Consider the following 20,611-nt stretch of genomic DNA (forward strand, 5'->3'; position numbering starts at 1 on the left):
TAATTTTGACAGACTTGGTCCTCCATAAGAGGCATCTTCAGAAAGTCACTCAACACTGCATAACTGAGTGTATTGTCCTGTCCTGTCAACTGCCAAGTCAATCGAAAGAGTTTACTATTTTTACTACAGTCGTTTTTGTTTCTTCCCTGCGCGGTAATGATCTAAGCAACGAAAACCAAACTGCGTTTTGACTTTGAGTAATGAGAGACAGTGCGACACTGTAGGTGTTGCAGACGTTTATAAACGACTTGTTCAGGGCTGGGCTGTTTGCATCGTGAGCTGTCGGGATCACACAGGCTCGTCCAAGTAAAGGTAGGTCTACCGTCATTCAGAATAAAAGCTTTTTCTTTACACGATTTACAAATCAGGCTATATTACAACACAGTAACCACCACATCCCAAAATAAAAATAACAAAAGCAAAAATGTGACAGATTTTTACCTTAAGTATAACAATAATTCACAGTAGTCCTACACACTTTTTTTTTGTTACTATGCAGTTTGACTGAGTCCAACAGAGATGTCAATTCCAAAGTGAAGGCTTTAAATCTGCTTCCCAAACTTACACATCTGTATGTAAAATGTGCCCATCAAATCCTAATATTTACATGGATTCCAGTTCAGTGGTATTAGGTAAAGTAGGTAAAGGTAAAGGTTATTCAAGGTAAAGTTACGTTCAGAGTACAGAGAGATGACATGAAAATACATGTTTATGAATTACATTCATAAACAAAGGGGACAAAGTGGCTCAATATTGCAAAAAAAGATTGCAACATCTGCAATTTTAGCATTCGTAAGATAGATTGTTGTGCAAAACGTTCAAATTGACCTCTGTTGCTTTGCTTAGTACACAAACCCAAATCTATCAATGAATTCTAATACAAAGTTCCTTTTACAAAGAAACACCTCTCTTATGTGTTTGTTACCACACTATGGGTGGTTTATATCCTTGGATGTCTTTGTAAACAGCAACCATCGTGTCCTGCTTCCTAGAGATGTCTGTCCCCAGCAGTCTCCAGTCTGAAGAGGTGTTCCAGTGCTCCATCTGTTTGCACATGTTCACTGAGCCAGTCTCCATCCCATGTGGACACAACTTCTGTAAGACCTGCATCAACACACACTGGGATAGTAGAGACCTGTGCCAGTGTCCCCTCTGTCAGAGTACGTATAATAGCAGACCTGAGCTCTGTGTCAACACAGTGATGAGAGAAGCTGTTGATAACTGTAAAGAAACAGCAAGACGCAGAGCCCGAGCAGCCCCAGCCCCAGGCCCTGTCCCTGCCCCACCCCCAGGCCCTGTCCCTGCCCCACCCCCAGCCCATGTCCCTGGTTCAGCTCCAGCCCCAGCACCTGCCCCAGCCCTATCCTCATCCCCAGCCCCTGCTTCATCCCCAGCCCCTGGCCCTTCCCCTGCCCCAGCCCCTGGCCCTTCCCCTGCCCCAGCCCCTGGCCCTTCCCCTGCCCCAGCCCCTGACCCTGCCCCTGCCACAGCCCCAGCCCATGTCCCTGCTTCAGCTCCAGCCCCTGTCCTTGCCCCTGCTTCAGCCCCTGCCCCAGCCCCTGACCCTGCCCCTGCTTCAGCCCCAGCCCCAGCTAGGCCTGGATGCAATTCTTCAGGGAGCAGGTTGGTGTTCCTAGGGTTCTGTCTGGCTGGTCTGGTGTTCTTCCTGTATCGACAGACCCACCTGGAGCCTGACCAGAGTGGCACATGTTCACTGACAGACCCAGAGGCAGCGTGTAAAATACCATACAAACCACCGGGAGAGTGGGGAGAGAAGATGGTGGGTATGGGTATGGGTGTGTGTGTGTGCGTGTGGGTGTGTGTGTGTGTGTTTGTGTGTGTGTGTGCGTGTCTGTCTGCACGTGCATGTGTGTGTGCGTGTCTGTCTGCACGTGCATGTGTGTGTGCGTGCGCGTGTGCAAGAGTGAGAGAGAGGGAGAAAGAGAAAGAGTGGGGAGAAAATGGTGTGTGTGTGTGTGTGTCTGTGAGGGAGTGAGTGGGAGAGAGGGAGAAAGAGAGAGAGTGAGAGAGAGAGGGAGAGAGAGAGAGAGAGAGAAGATGGTGGGTATGGGGTTGTTATTGTCTTGTTTATTAGTTTTTCTGTCTCAGCTTCAGAAAATGATGGCTGAGATGCAGCAGATGATCCAGGACCGTCTGAAGAAGGTGAAGGAGGTCAAACACTCAGTAGAGCTCAGCACGGTGAGTCCTCCTGACCTTTCACCTATGATGTGTTCTAATGTAGAAGTTGCCCCACCTGACAGGTCTAGTGTTGCTAAGAGGTCTAGATGTGTTAATGGAGTCAGTTGATTACATGATTACTGGAAGCTGTGGTTCTCATGGTTTACACACATGTACAGTTTGTATTCAATTGTGATAGACATGGCTATATCATGTGGTCATGTTGACGTGCACATACATTTTTCCTCAGAGAGAATCAGAGAGAGAGAGAGAGGTCAGTTTGCAGTCCATCCGTGATCTGAAGCTCTTGTTTGAGGGAAGCCTGGCTGAGCTCATTGAGATTGAGGAGCAGCAGAAAGCAGCAGAGAGGCGGGCTGAGGGGCTCATTAAAGAGCTGGAGGAGGAAGTCACTGAGCTACAGAGGAGGAGCATTGAGCTGGAGCAGCTCTCACACACTGAGGACCACCTCCTCCTCCTACAGGTCAGTGTCCTTCTCTCTCGTCGCTACATGAGTAGTGCTGCTCTTTTATTAGAATCATTTGTTTTTATTTATTCTTCCTGCATTGCATTGCAGTTGTGTATGATATGTATATTGTACAGTGTGTATTTATTTATTTATCGCTCTCAATGCCTAATGTCTCCTACTGTTTCGCGTCCAATACTGGTCTGAGATCAGAGTTCACAGTGATTCTCTCTCTTCTCTTCTGTTGCAGAGTGAGAGTCTCCCATCCAAGGACTGGTCTGAGATCAGAGTTCACAGTGATCTCTCTCTAAGGACTGTGAGAGTGTTCCTGTCTCAGCTGGTGGAGAAACTTCAGAGTGAAACCAAGAAGCTGCTTGATGTTGGTAAGACTGATTATATGCCAGTCGCTGATAGGTATTCGTTACCGGCTAATTGTTTGCATGCATACATCAGGCCATGGCAACAGTCAGTGAGCATGAAAAAGAACAATGCTTTGCTAGGTGGCAGGTTTGGGGTCGGTGAGGGCATAACCAACACTTGCAACCCAAACGTTCCACCCAAAGCTAACCCAAATGCTAATTCTTGTTGCTAATGTTAACATTTGCTAATACCTTCCCCTGACATACCCTTACCAAGTGAATGCCTGACTTCAGATTCAGATTCAGATAACGTTTATTGCCATTATGCTTGACACATATAGGAATTTGCTTTGGCATTACAGAAGGTGCATTTATGCTTTTTTCACATATATATGAACAAAACAAGTACAATACAAATGCAAAAACAGGCAAAAACAGGACAACACAGGACAGACAGTGCATGGATAGTGCTGTAAATAAAGTGCAGTGCAGAGTTATACAAGGTCTAGTGCATGTTCAGTCCTGGGCAGACTTGGAGGCGGGGGGGAGGGGGAAGCCAGAGTCATTTAGCAGCCTGGCGGCTGAGGGGAAGAAGCTGAGCCTGTGGCGGGCCTTCAGTGCCTTAGGCAGCCGCAACCTTCTTCCAGAGGGAAGCAGGGTGAGGAGGCCGTGGCCGGGGTGGAAGGTGTCGGCCATGATCTTTCTTGCCCTCCTCAGAGCCCTGGTGTCATGCAAGGAGTTAAGGGAGGGCAAGGGACAGCCGATCACCCTCTCTGCTGAACGTAACACCCGCTGCAACTTGGCCTTGTCCTTGGTCGTTGCAGCAGGGAACCAGGTGATGATGGAGTGGGTGAGGATGGACTCTATGATGGCCGTGTAAAACTGGACCATCATGGACCTCGGCAGCCTGAATTTCCTCAGCTGCCGGAGGAAGAACATCCTCTTCTGGGCCTTCTTCGTGAGGGCCTCGGTGTTCCGCTCCCACTTAAGGTCCCGGGAGATGGTCATGCCTAGAAAGCGGCATGACTCCACGGAGGCCACCGGGGTACCTCCCAGCGTGATGGGAGGGGGCAGGGCTGCTTTCCTACGGACCCTTACCATAGCCACTTAAAGTTAATACCAAAGTTGCTAACAACGTGTTTTTTTTGTGAGGGGGGGGGGGCGGGGGGTTCTGCATGCTATGGGGGCCAACTGGCCTACGACTATACTTGCTGCATGCATGTTTTACTTAGAGACTGTGCTGGATAAGCACAACTGAATGACATACCTTCTTACTATCACTGTGGTCCTCGTATCAATAATATTCATTTTCTGTCAAAGACCAGAACAAGTTTCTATTCAAGACATATAACTACTCTGAAGATAACTATACACTGTAGATACAAAGTATGAACATACACACTAATATGTGAGGTGGAATACGTTATATACATTTACTGAAAAGATTTAAGCTTGTGCCTATATACAGTATATGTGGTCACCTGACTACAGTGGTCTCTTCTGTGTCCACAGAGCTGAGGAGGATGCAGCAGTACGCAGGTATGTGCTGTTTAAACATGTAATGCATTGATGATGTATGACAGTAAATGACCCCTCCTCCTCCTTTAACTCCTCTCTTAAGACAGTAGAAGGACAATATTGACTCCTTCAATATTGAAGGGACTTGTGTCCCACATTTCTGCCAGGACAAATTAGAGATACCATCAAAGAGAGTGTTGGTCGAGCAATGGTAGAGAGAGAGCACGGGCCACGCTCCTCTCTTGTGTATCCTTCAGGCAGGAAGTACACCTGACAGTCTGTCTGACCAACACTGCCCTCTGGGGCTATGGGGTGTGTAGTCAGTTATGTAGTGTTTAGTCAATGCAGCCCAATCTACCCAGATCTGGGGTCATGACACTAGACATTATTGATGTAACAGCATGGTAAAGACCCAGTATAAACTATATATATATATATATATATATAGCCATTCTTGTCCATGCCCTGGTCACTTCCCATTTAGACTATTGTAATGCCATCCTCTTTGGTCTCCCACACAAATGTCTCCATAAACTCCAACTGGTCCAGAACTCAGCTGCACGCATCATTACTAGAACTCCCTCCATTCACCATATCACTCCAGTTCTCCAACAACTTCATTGGCTCCCCATCAAATTCCGTATTCATTTTAAGATTCTCCTTCTCACCTTTCAGGCTCTCCATAACCTATCACCATCATACCTCTCTGAACTCCTTCTTACTCACACTCCCTCCCGTAGTCTCAGATTCTCCTCTGCCAACCAACTTGTCATACCTTCTGCCCGCCTGACTATTATGGGATCTAGAGCCTTCAGCCGTTCTGCTCCCTGCTCCTCTGCTCCTGTATTTTGTTTGTTGTTATATCTGATTTTGCTGTTTTTATCTAATTTTGCTTTGTTGATTTTAATGTTTTGATATGTGGTTTTAAACTGTCTTGTAAGGTGTCCTTGAGAGCCTTGAAAGGCACCCATAAATAAAATGTATTATTATTATTATTATTATTATTATTATATGTCCTCCACAGTGGACGTTACTCTGGACCCTGATACAGCGAATCATTGGCTCATCCTGTCTAAAGATGGGAAACAAGTGAGCACGGGACACAAGCGACAGAATCTCCCTGACAACCCAAAGAGATTTGATTCTGTTCCCTCTGTCTTGGGGAAGGAGGGCTTCTCCTCAGGGAGATTCTACTATGAGGTGCAGGTGAAGGACAAGACTGGCTGGGACCTAGGAGTGGCCAGAGAGTCCATCAACAGGAAGGGGCAGAATACATATAGCCCTAACAATGGTTACTGGACTGTGTGGCTGAGGGATGGGGAGTACAAGGCTCTAGCTGGCCCAGGTGTCCTCCTCTCTCTCAGTCAGAAGCCCCAGAAGGTGGGGGTGTTTGTAGATTATGAGGGGGGTGAGGTCTCCTTCTATGATGTGGACAACAGGTCTCCTATCTACTCCTTTACTGGCATCACCTTCACAGAGAAACTCTTTCCATTCTTCAGCCCTCATTTTAATGATGGTGGTAAGAACTCAGTCCCACTGGTCATCATTCCTGTCAGTTAAACAGACTGAGAAAATATATAGGATTTCATTTTTGGGGGATTTAAATGTTTCATTCCTCAACTTTTACTTTTTTTGACAGGACGGAGAGAAACCTTGTTTAAGTGATTCACAGTATAGAACATATTGTGATGGTTATATATTTCACACAAAACTAAAAAGATTAAATGAGATGCTTCAATACAAATGTCTGATAGCTGATTCCCTCTCATTGAATGTAATGTAGTTGATTTGTTTCTTATCATTGTTGTTCTTATCATGTTTCTTATCATTGAATACAGCATAAGATTTGGTAAAATAAAGATGTTATTGCTGAAGTGGTTCACTGAATCTCTTTGTTGATGAAAGGTAACATACCGTAGATGATGCTCATAGAAAACAAATATTCCTGTCATCACACTTGTAGATAAAACACAGACACACACAATACTGTAGGAGGCAGGTAGCTTTATACGTACTCAAAGCATCACGACAGGGTTAGATCAAGGGAGGGCAAGAATAAGAAGAAGAGAGGGAGAGAGAGAGAGATAGGGAGGGGGTGATGTAGAGAGTTGCATCATTGTGACCTGCGTACCTATGTTTGTGTTGAAGACTAGTTACTGTTTCAACAGTCACACTGAAGAAGTTAGAGCACCACAAAAAGAGCTATGAAAACCTCTGTAAAATGTACATTCTGTATATATGTTGCCCCCTACTGGGCATCAATGGGTAGTGAAAAAAGACAGGGCTGAGATCCATTCTGCCAGTCAGTATACGTTCTATAATGAAGGCAGTAGATGGAGAATATGCAATTTCGATATATGACAGGGAGGGTGAAGTTCTGTCTTTGTGACCTTCAAGAAACTGTATTGAGAAGAAGCTACCAGTTGAGCGGTAACAAAAGTATAACAGATAACACAGATAACATTTTATTTACAGTTGTATGAACTGATTAGACTGGTGTAAGACTTTCAAAGATACCTTCCGCCATCTAAGATCACCCTTCTGGCAGGAATATGCATGGAATATTAACATAAGATACTTTAGAACACCATCGGTTATGTCCAAATACTCACAGAATGTCATGTCCAAATACTCACAGAATGATGCCAGATGTTGGAGGGAGTGTGGAGAAAATAATGCAGATCACACCCATATCTTTCTTACATGTGAAAAAAATCAAAACATACTGGGCAGATATCATGCATATAATAGAAGAAATCTTCGGGAAAGTGGGAGCTCTAGAACAACATAACTTAATTTAATAATAATTTTGCCATTTAGCAGACGCTTTTATCCAAAGCGACTTCCAATTACGAATTACAGGGACATTCCCCCTGGAGTAACTGAGGGCTAAGTGCCTTACTCAAGGGCACACTAGTAGTGGTGTGGTTTCAGGCGCCTTGTTTTGCCCCCTTGTTTGGCGCCTTGTTTGGCCCCCTTGTTTTGGGGGATATCCCTGAATAAATTTAGACAGGAAGAACTACACCTCATGTCAGTTTTGAGAATAACGGCATTGAAACAAATTACAAGAGGGTGGAAAAATGTGGAATCACCTACAGTAAACAAGTGGCTGGAAACAGTGGAAGAGGTATATAAAATGGAAAAAGTTAGTTATAAAATCACCAATACCGAAGAAGTATTTGATAGAAGATGGGTCCCTTTCAGTGCATGGAGGGGGGGGGAGAACATAGGGACACGGTACAAGTGGTGCAGGGTCCCTGGGTTCTCTCCCCTTTCCCTGTCCTCTCCATGTAGTGAGAAATGAACTACCGAAGAGTCCATGAATTTGCAACGGATGGTATCAGAGTGAAAGAATGAATGAATAGATGAATAAGTGAAGGGGTGGATGAGCCATGAAAGGAAAAGATCTTGAAGGATTTGGAAGGGAGAATGTATGAAGGAATGCATGTTGACACAAGTGATAAGGGGTCATGGAGGGAATTAACTCGTTAAAGGAAGATCTCAAACTATATCAGGGGGAGTGAATATTAGGGAACTTAACTTACAAATCAATATCCAACGAAAGCAGACTCTAAGGTAATTAGAAAAGAAAAACCGACTTTTCTTTAATATACTGTATATACAGTATATATTAAAAAAAAGTTTAATGTTTTATTTAACTACATTAACACAATTCATGTTTTATTTTTGTTTCTTTTGTTTTCGTTGTCTTCTTTTAGTAGCGTCTTGCCCTTGTTGGTCTTTATATATCTTACTGTTTCGTTTTTGTTTAGCTGTGGCAGAGCATGTGTGTTATTTACCCTTTGATCGGGGTCTTGTTCTTGTCATGCTTGTTGTTTTTTCTGTTGTTGTTTTTTTAAAATTTTATTTATTTATTTAAAAAAAAGAAAATTACTCCTTGATCTTGTCATGCTTGTTTTTTGTTTTTTTTGTGTTTGGGTTGTGTTTGTGTTATCGGACTGGGTGGGGGGGGGGGGGGAATGGTGGGGGGGGGGGAAATGAGTGTCAGAATTTCTAAACTTTGTATAAATGTCGTGTGATTCTATGGAGGAAAAAAAAAAGAAAAAATTACACAATAAAGTATAAAAAAAAGTATTAAAAAAAGACTGGTGTAAGCTCATGTCCATAGATGTGGTCACCTGACTACAGTGGTCTCTTCTGTTCTCCACAGAGCTGAGGAGGTTGCAGCAGTATGCAGGTGTGTGCTGTTTAAACATGTGATGCATTAATGATATATGACAGTAAATGCCCCCCCCTCCTCTTTGGCCTGTGCTTTGGGCTCTGGTGCTACATATGAATACAGGCATGAGAGAGGTCAGATGATGATGCTCAGTACTGTGTTGACAAGGAATAAACATTCTTAGTTAGTTTACTGTTGGTCATTGTTACGAGCCTTCGGTCTAGGGAACCAGGGCCTGGCACATTGCAGCGATGCTGCGGGGTGTGGGTGCGATAACAAACAAAAATGCTGCAAAGCCGGAACTGAAATGAAATAATTTATTAATTAACAAAAAGAACGCCACAAGGAAACCAAGGGGACCCTGAACGGTGCCAAAATAATAAACAACAGAAAGCCCTAGCTACCCAACCACACCAGATCTAAAATACATAGGAAAGGGTTGGCATCCATTCCTAACCTAGTGTATATAACAAGAATGTCTCTATGTGATGGTATGTAGACCCATGGGCCTCTTACCTATCCCCTCTGGGCCTGTGTGTAGTAAAGACAACAAAACCCCTATACCGACTATGACTTTAAATATCAGCCAAATCCTAACAAACCCCCCCCCCCCCACTCATAAGAGCAAGCCTGGGCTGGCGATATTAATAAGCCCCCCCCCCCCCCCCCCCCTATTAGATATCAACATAGCATACCCATACATCAACAATGAGATAAGCTGATCCTTTAAAACTTTCATAGACCCTCTTGTAGTGTGACTCAATACAAGCTAGCTGGACCATCACCCTGAAGTGTAGGTTTGTCAGCCTCCTTGGCAGGACACAGAGAGAAGACACAGGGGCGGAAACAGTGTCAGACAACCCTGTAGCGAACACCGTACCTGACAGGTCGATAACGTCACCCAACCCACGAGCCTGAGTGAGTGTGACCGGATAAACAGGAATTACATCTGGGAAATTCCAAGCCAAAACATCCAACTGCAGAATTGCTGGGGCACAGACACAACACCCATGTCAAAACCTTGTACCAACACACTGGACCCACTGAATGAGTCATCAGATAAACCTAACACACTGGACAGAACAAAAGACTGTGCAGCTCCAGTATCCCTTATAATGTGAACGGGCCGCTGGTCCCCCACCTCACCCCCACCTCACCACTTATGGGAAAACATTCCATCAAGCATAAATGGGTTGTAACTGGGATCCAGAGAGTCATTCATGCCAGCCACTTCAGGCATCAATGTCACTGGCTTCAGCAACGTCTGCACCAAGCCGACCTCCTTTGGTCGCTGAACGGGCAGGGCCTGTTCCATGGATCATGTGTACTGTGTTCTACAGATGAGATCTGTGTTCTATAGATGATGTCTGTGTTCTATAGATGATGTCTGTTCTATAGATGAGGTCTGTGTTCTATAGATGATGTCTGTTCTATAAATGATGTCTGTATTCTATAGATAATGTCTGTTCTATAGATGATGTCTGTGTTCTATAGATAATGTCTGTTCTATAGATGATGTCTGTGTTCTATAAATGATGATCACACGGTAACAGACCCTGGAACGGAAATGACAACGAATCAAATGATCAGCACGGTAGTTGACGGAGTAACAACACTGGCAGGACATAAGCTACAAAGCTGCATCTGTGGCTGGAAAAAGATAACATCAGAGAAGGGTCTCAAGATCCACCAGGGCAGGAAAAAGTGCCTAAGAGAGCTTAGCGAGGTGCCTCGCATTGACCACTACTTCCTCAGAGGTAGGGCAAATCAGTCGAGTGAAGCCCAGTGGCAGGATATTCACCACAGTCCACAGGGTATCAGAACCCCAGACGAAGCTCAACCAAGTACAGATCCATCAACGGACATGAGTCCAGAGCCTATCCAGCCACAGACAGCAGTAGAGAGGAAGATGAATGGACGAAAGCCTCAAATCTTGTGGCCTAAAGCCTGCCAGAAAAAGGAGTGGGAAAACACAGACACAGACCTTGTCCATCTTCTAGAAGGTCTGAAAGGGGGAGTGGAAAGAAAGCTGGACAAGATTGGAGAGATCATTTACAGCTATGGAGCAGAGAGATTTGGGGTGAAAAGTAAGAACCATGGGACACAGAAGGAACCATCAGCCCATCTCAAGTCCAGGAGACAACAAGAGATTGAAAGACTTGTGAAAGAAAGAAGGTGCCTGAGAAAACAGTGGAAGAAGGCCACAGAAGTGGAAAGGAAAGGACTTGAGGCACTACAGGCCGACATCAAGCAGCGTCTTGCAACACTGCGAAGAGCAGAATGCTTGAAAAGCAACACAAGAAGAAAGAGCGAACGAGGACTGCCTTCTACAGAGATCCCTACAAGTTCGTCAAAGACCTCTTTGTCAAGGAGAAAACGGGGACCCTCAAAGTACCCATAAGGGACCTAGAGGAGCACCTGAGGAAGACCTACTCCGACAACCAGAGGCATGTGCCAGCCAGCATTCCGGATGACATGCCACCAACCCAACCACCTGAGCACCAGATGGAAACAAGGCCCCCTACATGGAGCGAAGTTGAGAGCACAGTAAAACGGGCAAAAACAGCCTCAGCCCCTGGGCCCAACGGCGTTCCATACAGGCTATATAAGAACAGTCCAGGCGTCTTGAAATACCTCTGGAAGCTAATGAAAGTGGCATGGGAAAAGGGAATCATACCAAAGGCATAGCGAAGGGCAGGAGGGATCCTGATTCCCAAAGAGAAGAATTCCTCAACCATCGACCAGTTCCGCCAGATCAGTCTACTGAATGTGGAAGGAAAGATTTTCTTCAGTGTTGTGGCCCAGAGGCTCTCAGTATTCTTGCAGAAGAACACCTCAGTGCAGAAGGCAGGGATAAGTGGATTCTCAGGATGCCTGGAACACACAAATGTCATCTGGCACCAGGTACAAACGGCCAAGAAGGAGAAGAAAGACCTGCATGTGGTTTTCTTAGATCTTGCCAATGCCTTCGGGTCAGTGCCTCATGAGATTTTGTGGACAGCGTTCAACTTCTTCCAAGTCCCAGAGGGCATCACAAGGCTGGTCAAAGCCTACTTCCAGGACCTCCAGTTCTGTGTTACAGCACAAGCCAGTACAACTGCATAATGGCATAATGGCGGGCTGCACCATCTCTCCACTGGCGTTTACCATGGCAATGGAGCTCATTATTCGAGCATCCCGATGGGTTGTTGGAGGGGAACGGTTGAAGAGCGGGCTGCTTCTTCCTCCAATCAGGGCGTACATGGATGACATGACGACAATAACAACAACAAACACATGCACCAAACGCCTGCTGGATAAACTCCAGGGAAACATCAAATGGGCACGAATGGAGATTTAACCCAGCAAGTCCCGCAGTATCTCCATTGTCAAAGGCAAGCTCGCCAATGAGAGGTTCCACGTCGACAACGAGCCAATACCAACAGTTCTGGAGAAGCCTATCAAAAGCCTTGGCCGCTGGTATAGCGCAGAACTCAAAGACTCGAAGCAGGTGGAACAACTCAGGCAGGATACAATCAGTGGCCTCAAGCAGATCAACAACACTGCTCTCCCTGGGAAGCTGAAGCTGTGGTGCTTTCAGTTTGGGCTGCTGCCCTGTCTCATGTGGCCAATTTCCATCTACGAGGTCACACTATCCCAAACCAACCGGCTGGAGAGACTGGTGAATGCACAAGTGAGGAAGTGGCTTGGACTGCCGAGAGGCCTTAGCAGCATAGGCCTGTATGGCAACGGAGCCCTCTCCCTACCAATCTCAAGCCTGGTGGAGGAGTACAAATGTGCCAAATCAAGGCTGGTAATGACACTCACAGAATCCCGGGATCCATTCGTCAGAGGTGCTGCTCCGATCCTAGCAACGGGGAGGAAATGGATGCCATCTGCAGCAGTTGCGGTGGCAAAGACTGCCCTCAGACACCGGGATATAGTGGGGCATGTCCAACATGGCAGAGGGGGCCTTGGTTTGGAAACAACAACACCCACATGGCAAAAGGCTACTCCAACCGAACGGCGGAAGATGGTGGTTGAGGAGGTGCGCCACCAGGAGGAAGCAGCCAGGTGCGCCAAGGCAGTCTCCCAAGCCCAGCAAGGCCGCTGGATGAAGTGGGAGAGCGTGGAGAGGAGGAAAATCACGTGGAACGAGCTGTGGAGCATGGAGTTTAATAAGTTTCATCATCAGAGCCACATATGATGTCCTGCCCTCTCCTACCAACCTACATCTCTGGTATGGAGAGGACCCAGCCTGTCTCCAGTGTGCAGCCCCAGCAACCCTCAAACATATCTTGGTGGGTTGCAAGACCAGTCTAACTCAAGGAAGATACACCTGGCGCCACAACCAAGTGCTAAAGTGCTTGGCTGCCGAACTTGAGCACAAGAGGGTAACCACCAACGCCATGCCTCTAAATGCCCAGATTACCTTTCCACGGACAATCTTCATCCGGGAAGGGGACAAACAGCGGACCAAGCCATCACCTCCAGACTCAGGCCCACTGAACGCAGCCCGGGATTGGGAAATGCGGGTAGACCTCAGCCAGAGGCTCACCTTCCCACCCGAAATTGCAGCGACCAACCTGCGCCCAGACCTAGTCCTCTGGTCCAAGTCCTGCCGGCGTGTCTTCATCGTAGAACTGACGGTCCCATGGGAGGAGGCCATCGATGAGGCATTCGAATGGAAGAGGCTGCGGTATGCCAACTTAGCAGTCGAAGCAGAGGGGCGGGGCTGGAACGTGAAGGTGTGGCCAGTGGAGGTGGGCTGCAGAGGCTTTGTAGCCAGCTCCACCACAAGGCTCCTGAGGGCAATAGGGATCAGAGGACAGGCCCAACGGAAGGCAATTAAAGAACTGTCCACTGCAGCAGAACGGAGCAGTCACTGGCTGTGGCTGAAACGTAGGGACCCAACATGGGCTCCCAAATGACCACGTGGTGCCACCATGCGACACACACCCAGGCCTGATCAGCCTGTGGTGGGCCAACCTCGGCAGAGGGTGTCTTGTGATAAATGGCCGAAACACCCAATGAGGTCGGGGACCACAACTGAAGATGTGTCGTACTGGTGGCACCACGTGATCATTGCCAAATTCCACTCCACCTAAGAGGACATCTCCAACTCCACTCAGTCAATTGTTGTGCTGAATATTTAGGGATTTTAACATCTAGTCCTATTAAGAATCCTTCTGTGTTCTATAGATGATATCTGTTTTATAGATGATGTCTGTGTTCTATAGATGATGTCTGTTCTATAGATGATGTCTGTGTTCTATAGATGATGTATGTCTATGTTCTATAGATGATGTCTGTGCCAGGATAGCGGATCAAACGTGTCATTTTACACTGCAATCTCACACACCGTATCAGCCAGGATAGCGGTTGAACACATGCAGTATCTATATGTATCTATTCTTTATATATATATATTTATTTTGTATTACTATCCTTCTTTTTCTGTAGTATTTTAAATTGTTTATGCTATATGTAAAGCACTTTGAATTGCCCCTGTTGTATGAAATGTGCTATATAAATAAACTTGCCTTGCCTTACCTACAACCTTTGGGGGCGTTCACACGTGACTTCTTTTTTTTAGAAAAAAGCGAGGCCTTCAGCGCCTTTTTACATGCAACCCTATGGGAAAAGGGAAAAAACTGCCGCGAATCAAATGTTGCCGGTCAAGCAAATGTTGACGATCAGCTTTGCTGCGTGCATTATCGACTTTAGCAGACATGCAAATAAAAAACTTTTATTGAGTACAAAATCGATTTTCCTTTGTTCAAAATCGATTTTCCTTTGCGCAAAATGTATTTTCTTTTGCGCAAAATATTTTTTTTCTTGAAATAATTGTGGCACATAATTAACTCCATAAAAAGGGAAAAGGCGTTCAAGGCGGCGCTTTAAAAAAATAAAAGACGTCAAGTGTGAACGCCCCCTTTCACGTCACTTTGCTGAAATGAAAGTGTTTTGCCCAGAGGTATTATTGTTAATTTTGACAGACTTGGTCCTCCATAAGAGGCATCTTCAGAAAGTCACTCAACACTGCTTAACTGAGTGTATTGTCCTGTCCTGTCAACTGCCAAGTCAATCGAAAGAGTTTACTATTTTACTACAGTCGTTTGTGTTTCTTCCCTGCGCGGTAATGATCTAAGCAACGAAAACCAAACTGCGTTTTGACTTTGAGTAATGAGAGACAGCGCGACACTGTAGGTGTTGCAGACGTTTATAAACGAGCAATTTAGAAACACTGAATAGTAGTGTTGTAGTGCTAGTGCATAGTGTTGTAGTGCTAGTGCATAGTGTTGTACTGCTAGTGCATAGTGTTGTAGTGCTAGTGTTTGTTCAGGGCTGGGCTGTTTGCATCGTGAGCTGTCGGGATCACACAGGCTCGTCCAAGTAAAGGTAGGTCTACCGTCATTCAGAATAAAAGCTTTTTCTTTACACGATTTACAAATCAGGCTATATTACAACACAGTAACCACCACATCCAAAAATAAAATGAACAAAATCAAAAATGTGACAGATTTTTACCTTAAGTATAACAATAATTCACAGTAGTCCTACACACTTTTTTTTGTTGCTATGCAGTTTGAGTGAGTCCAACAGAGATGTCAATTCCAAAGTGAAGGCTTTAAATCTGCTTCCCAAACTTACATTTCTGTATGTAAAATGTGCCCATCAAATCATAACATTTACATAGGTAAAGTTACGTTCAGAGTACAGAGAGATGACATGAAAATACATGTTTATGAATTACATTCATAAACAAAGGGGACAAAGTGGCTCAATATTGCAAAAAAGATTGCAATTCTTATCAACATCTGCAATTTTAGCATTCGTAAGATAGATTGTTGTGCAAAACGTTCAAATTGACCTCTCTTGCTTTGCTTAGTACACAAACCCAATGTCCTCTATCAATGAATTCTAATACAAAGTTCCTTTTACAAAGAAACACCTCTCTTATGTGTTTGTTACCACACTATGGGTGGTTTATATCCTTGGATGTCTTTGTAAACAGCAACCATCGTGTCCTGCTTCCTAGATATGTCTGTCCCCAGCAGTCTCCAGTCTGAAGAGGTGTTCCAGTGCTCCATCTGTTTGCACATGTTCACTGAGCCAGTCTCCATCCCATGTGGACACAACTTCTGTAAGACCTGCATCAACACACACTGGGATAGTAGAGACCTGTGCCAGTGTCCCCTCTGTCAGAGTACATATAATAGCAGACCTGAGCTCTGTGTCAACACAGTGATGAGAGAAGCTGTTGATAACTGTAAAGAAACAGCAAGACGCAGAGCCCGAGCAGCCCCAGCCCCAGGCCCTGTCCCTGCCCCACCCCCAGCCCATGTCCCTGGTTCAGCTCCAGCCCCAGCACCTGCCCCAGCCCTATCCTCATCCCCAGCCCCTGGCCCTTCCCCTGCCCCAGCCCCTGACCCTGCCCCTGCTTCATCCCCAGCCCCTGCCCCAGCCCATGTCCCTGCTTCATCCCCAGCCCCTGCCCCAGCCCCTGACCCTGCCCCTGCTTCATCCCCAGCCCCTGGCCCTTCCCCTGCCCCAGCCCCTGACCCTGACCCTGCTTCAGCCCCAGCCCCAGCTAGGCCTGGTAGCAATTCTTCAGGGAGCAGGTTGGTGTTCCTAGGGTTCTGTCTGGCTGGTCTGGTGTTCTTCCTGTATCGACAGACCCACCTGGAGCCTGACCAGAGTGGCACATGTTCACTGACAGACCCAGAGGCAGCGTGTAAAAGACCATACAAACCACCGGGAGAGTGGGGAGAGAAGATGGTGGGTATGTGTGTGTGTGTGTGTGTGTGTGTGTGTGTGTGCGTGTGCGTGTCTGTGTGCACGTGCATGTGCATATGTGTGTGTGTGAGAGAGAGTGAGAGAGGGAGAACGAGTGGGGAAAAAATGGTGTGTGTGTGCATGCGTGAGTGTGTGTGTGAGGGAGTGAGAGATTGAGAAGATGGTGGGTATGGGGTTGTTATTGTCTTGTTTATTAGTTTTCCTGTCTCAGCTTCAGAAAATGACGTCTGAGATGCAGCAGATGATCCAGGACCGTCTGGAGAAGGTGAAGGAGGTCAAACACTCAGTAGAGCTCAGCACGGTGAGTCCTCCTGACCTCTCACCTATGATGTGTTCTAATGTAGAAGTTCCCCCACCCGACAGGTCCAGGGCTCCTAAGAGGTCTAGATGTGTTCATGGATTCAGAGAGGTCTTCATTACTGGAAGCTGTGGTTCTCATGGTTTACACACATGTACAGTTTGTATTCAATTGTGATCGACATGGCTATATCATGTGGTCATGTTGACGTGCACATACATTTTTCCTCAGAGAGAATCAGACAGAGAGAGAAAGTTCAGTTTGCAGTTCATCCGTGATCTGAAGCTCTTGTTTGAGGGAAGCCTGGCTGAGCTCATTGAGATTGAGGAGCAGCAGAAAGCAGCAAAGAGGCGGGCTGAGGGGCTCATTAAAGAGCTGGAGGAGGAAGTCACTGAGCTACAGAGGAGAAGCATTGAGCTGGAGCAGCTCTCACACAATGAGGACCACCTCCTCCTCCTCCTACAGGTCAGTGTCCTTCTCTCTCATCGCTACATGAGTAGTGCTGCTCTTTTATTAGAATCATTTGTTTTTATTTATTCTTCCTGCATTGCATTGCAGTTGTGTATGATATGTATATTGTACAGTGTGTATTTATTTATTTATCACTCTCAATGCCTAATGTCTCCTACTGTTTCGTGTCCAATACTGGTCTGAGATCAGAGTTCACAGTGATTCTCTCTCTTCTCTTCTGTTGCAGAGTGAGAGTCTCCCATCCAAGGACTGGTCTGAGATCAGAGTTCACAGTGATCTCTCTCTAAGGACTGTGAGAGTGTTCCTGTCTCAGCTGGTGGAGAAACTTCAGAGTGAAACCAAGAGGGTGTCTGACGTTTGTGTTGGTAAGGACTGATAAGGACCTTCTTACATCAATGTGGAAAGTAGCTTATATCTGATATTCAGTAGTTTGTCCAAGAGGCTGCTTGATGTTGTTAAGACTTATTATATGCCAGTCACTGATAGGTATTCGTTACCGGCTAAGTGTGTGCATGCATACATCAGGCCATGGCAACAGTCAGTGAGCATGAAAAAGAACAATGCTTTGCTAGGTGGCAGGTTTGGGGTCGGTGAGGGCATAACCAAGACTTGCAACCCAAACGTTCCACCCAAAGCTAATTCTTGTTGCTAATGTTAAAATGTGCTAATACCTTCCCCTGACATACCCTTACCAAGTGAATGCCTGGCCCTTACCATAACCACTTAAAGTTAATACCAAAGTTGCTAACAACGTTTTGTTTTTTTTTGTGAGGGGGGGGGGGGGCGGGGGGTTCTGCATGCTATGGGGGCCAACTGGCCTACTACTATACTTGCTGCATGCATGTTCTACTTAGAGACTGTGCTGGATAAGCACAACTGAATGACATACCTTCTTACTATCACTGTGGACCTCGTATCGATAATATTCATTTTCTGTCAAAGACCCGAACAAGTTTCTATTCAGGACATATAACTACCGGTACTCTGAAGATAACTATACACTGTAGATACAAAGTATGAACATACACACTAATATGTGAGGTGGAATACGTTATATACATTTACTGAAAAGATTTAAGCTTATGCCTATATACAGTATATGTGGTCACCTGACTACAGTGGTCTCTTCTGTGTCCACAGAGCTGAGGAGGATGCAGCAGTACGCAGGTATGTGCTGTTTAAACATGTAATGCATTGATGATGTATGACAGTAAATGACCCCTCCTCCTCCTTTAACTCCTCTCTTAAGACAGTAGAAGGACAATATTGACTCCTTCAATATTGAAGGGACTTGTGTCCCACATTTCTGTCAGGACAAATTAGAGATACCATCAAAGAGAGTGTTGGTCGAGCAATGGTAGAGAGAGAGCACGGGCCACGCTCCTCTCTTGTGTATCCTTCAGGCAGGAAGTACACCTGACAGTCTGTCTGACCAACACTGCCCTCTGGGGCTATGGGGTGTGTAGTCAGTTATGTAGTGTTTAGTCAATGCAGACCAATCTACCCAGATCTGGGGTCATGACACTAGACAGTATTGATGTAACAGCATGGTAAAGACCCAGTATAAACTATATACATGTATATGTATATAGCCATTCTTGTCCATGCCCTGGTCACTTCCCATTTAGACTATTGTAATGCTATTGTAAATCCTCTTTGGTCTCCCACACAAATGTCTCCATAAACTCCAACTGGTCCAGAACTCAGCTGCACGCATCATTACTAGAACTCCCTCCATTCACCATATCACTCCAGTTCTCCAACAACTTCATTGGCTCCCCATCAAATTCCGTATTCATTTTAAGATTCTCCTTCTCACCTTTAAGGCTCTCCATAACCTATCACCATCATACCTCTCTGAACTCCTTCTTACTCACACTCCCTCCCGTAGTCTCAGATTCTCCTCTGCCAACCAACTTGTCATACCTTCTGCCCGCCTGACTACTATGGGATCTAGAGCCTTCGGCCGTTCTGCTCCCTGCCTCTGGAACTCTCTGCCACCTAACATATGCAATTTTTACACTCTCACCACTTTCAAATCCAGTCTTAAAACACACCTTTTCACAATGGCTTACTTGGTTTGATCTCCTGTATTTTGTTTGTTGTTATATCAGATTTTGCTGTTTTTATCTCATTTTGCTTTGTTGATTTTAATGTTTTGATATGTGGTTTTAAACTGTCTTGTAAGGTGTCCTTGAGAGCCTTGAAAGGCACCCATAAATAAAATGTATTATTATTATTATTATTATTATTATTATTATTATTATATGTCCTCCACAGTGGACGTTACTCTGGACCCTGATACAGCGAATCATTGGCTCATCCTGTCTAAAGATGGGAAACAAGTGAGCCTGGGACACAAGCGACAGAATCTCCCTGACAACCCAAAGAGATTTGATGCTGTTATCTCTGTCTTGGGGAAGGAGGGCTTCTCCTCAGGGAGATTCTACTATGAGGTGCAGGTGAAGGACAAGACTAGCTGGGTTTTAGGTGTAGGCAGAGAGTCCATCAACAGGAAGAGGAAGATTACAGTTAGCCCTAACAAAGGTTACTGGACTGTGAGGCTGTGGGATGGGGAGTACAAGGCTCTAGCTGACCTTCCTGTCCTCCTCTCTCTCAGTCAGAAGCCCCAGAAGGTGGGGGTGTTTGTAGATTATGAGGGGGGTGAGGTCTCCTTCTATGATGTGGACAACAGGTCTCCTATCTACTCCTTTACTGGCATCACCTTCACTGAGAAACTCTTTCCATTCTTCAGCCCTCATTTTAATGATGGTGGTAAGAACTCAGTCCCACTGGTCATCATTCCTGTCAGTTAAACAGACTGAGAAAAGATTTCATTTTTGGGGGATTTAAATTTTTCATTCTTCAACATTTTAACTTTTACTTTTTTTGACAGGATGGAGAGAAACCTTGTTTAAGTGATTCACAGTATAGAACATATTGTGATGGTTATGTATTTCACACAAAACTAAAAAGATGAAATGAGATGCTTCAATACAAATGTCTGATAGCTGATTCCCTCTCATTGAATGAAATGTAGTTGATTTTTTGTTTCTTATCATTGTTGTTCTTATCATGTTTCTTATCATTGAATACAGCATAAGAGTTGTAAATGTAAATTTGGTTGAATAAAGCTGTTATTGCTGACGTGGTTTGCTGAAACTCTTTGTTGATGAAAGGTAACATACCGTAGATGATGCTCATAGAAAACAAATACTCCTGTCATCACACTTGTAGATAAAACACAGACACACAATAGGAGGTAGGTAGCTTTATATGTACTCAAAGCATTACATTGCTTGTGTGCAAGCATACACACGTACACACATACATACACACACACACACACACACACACACACATAC

At 45.4% G+C, this 20,611-nt stretch overlaps 1 protein-coding gene across 1 annotated transcript; it reads left to right on the top strand.

Moving 5' to 3' along the window:
* The first annotated feature begins 1,619 nt into the window (after positions 1-1,619).
* On the top strand, positions 1,620-20,393 carry LOC308169405 (uncharacterized protein). The gene is made up of 12 exons (XM_080544088.1): positions 1,620-1,780; positions 2,110-2,199; positions 2,429-2,659; positions 2,892-3,024; positions 4,513-4,539; positions 5,543-6,073; positions 15,696-16,459; positions 16,689-16,778; positions 17,007-17,240; positions 17,473-17,611; positions 18,387-18,413; positions 19,527-20,393. Exons 1-12 carry the CDS (start codon positions 1,778-1,780, stop codon positions 20,060-20,062), a joined length of 2,805 nt encoding a protein of 934 aa, XP_080400214.1. The 5' UTR covers positions 1,620-1,777; the 3' UTR covers positions 20,063-20,393.
* The last annotated feature ends 218 nt before the right edge of the window (positions 20,394-20,611 follow it).

Source organism: Nansenia antarctica (genome assembly GCF_963989245.1).
Source record: "Nansenia antarctica genome assembly, chromosome: 13".
Classification (NCBI taxonomy): domain Eukaryota; kingdom Metazoa; phylum Chordata; class Actinopteri; order Argentiniformes; family Microstomatidae; genus Nansenia; species Nansenia antarctica.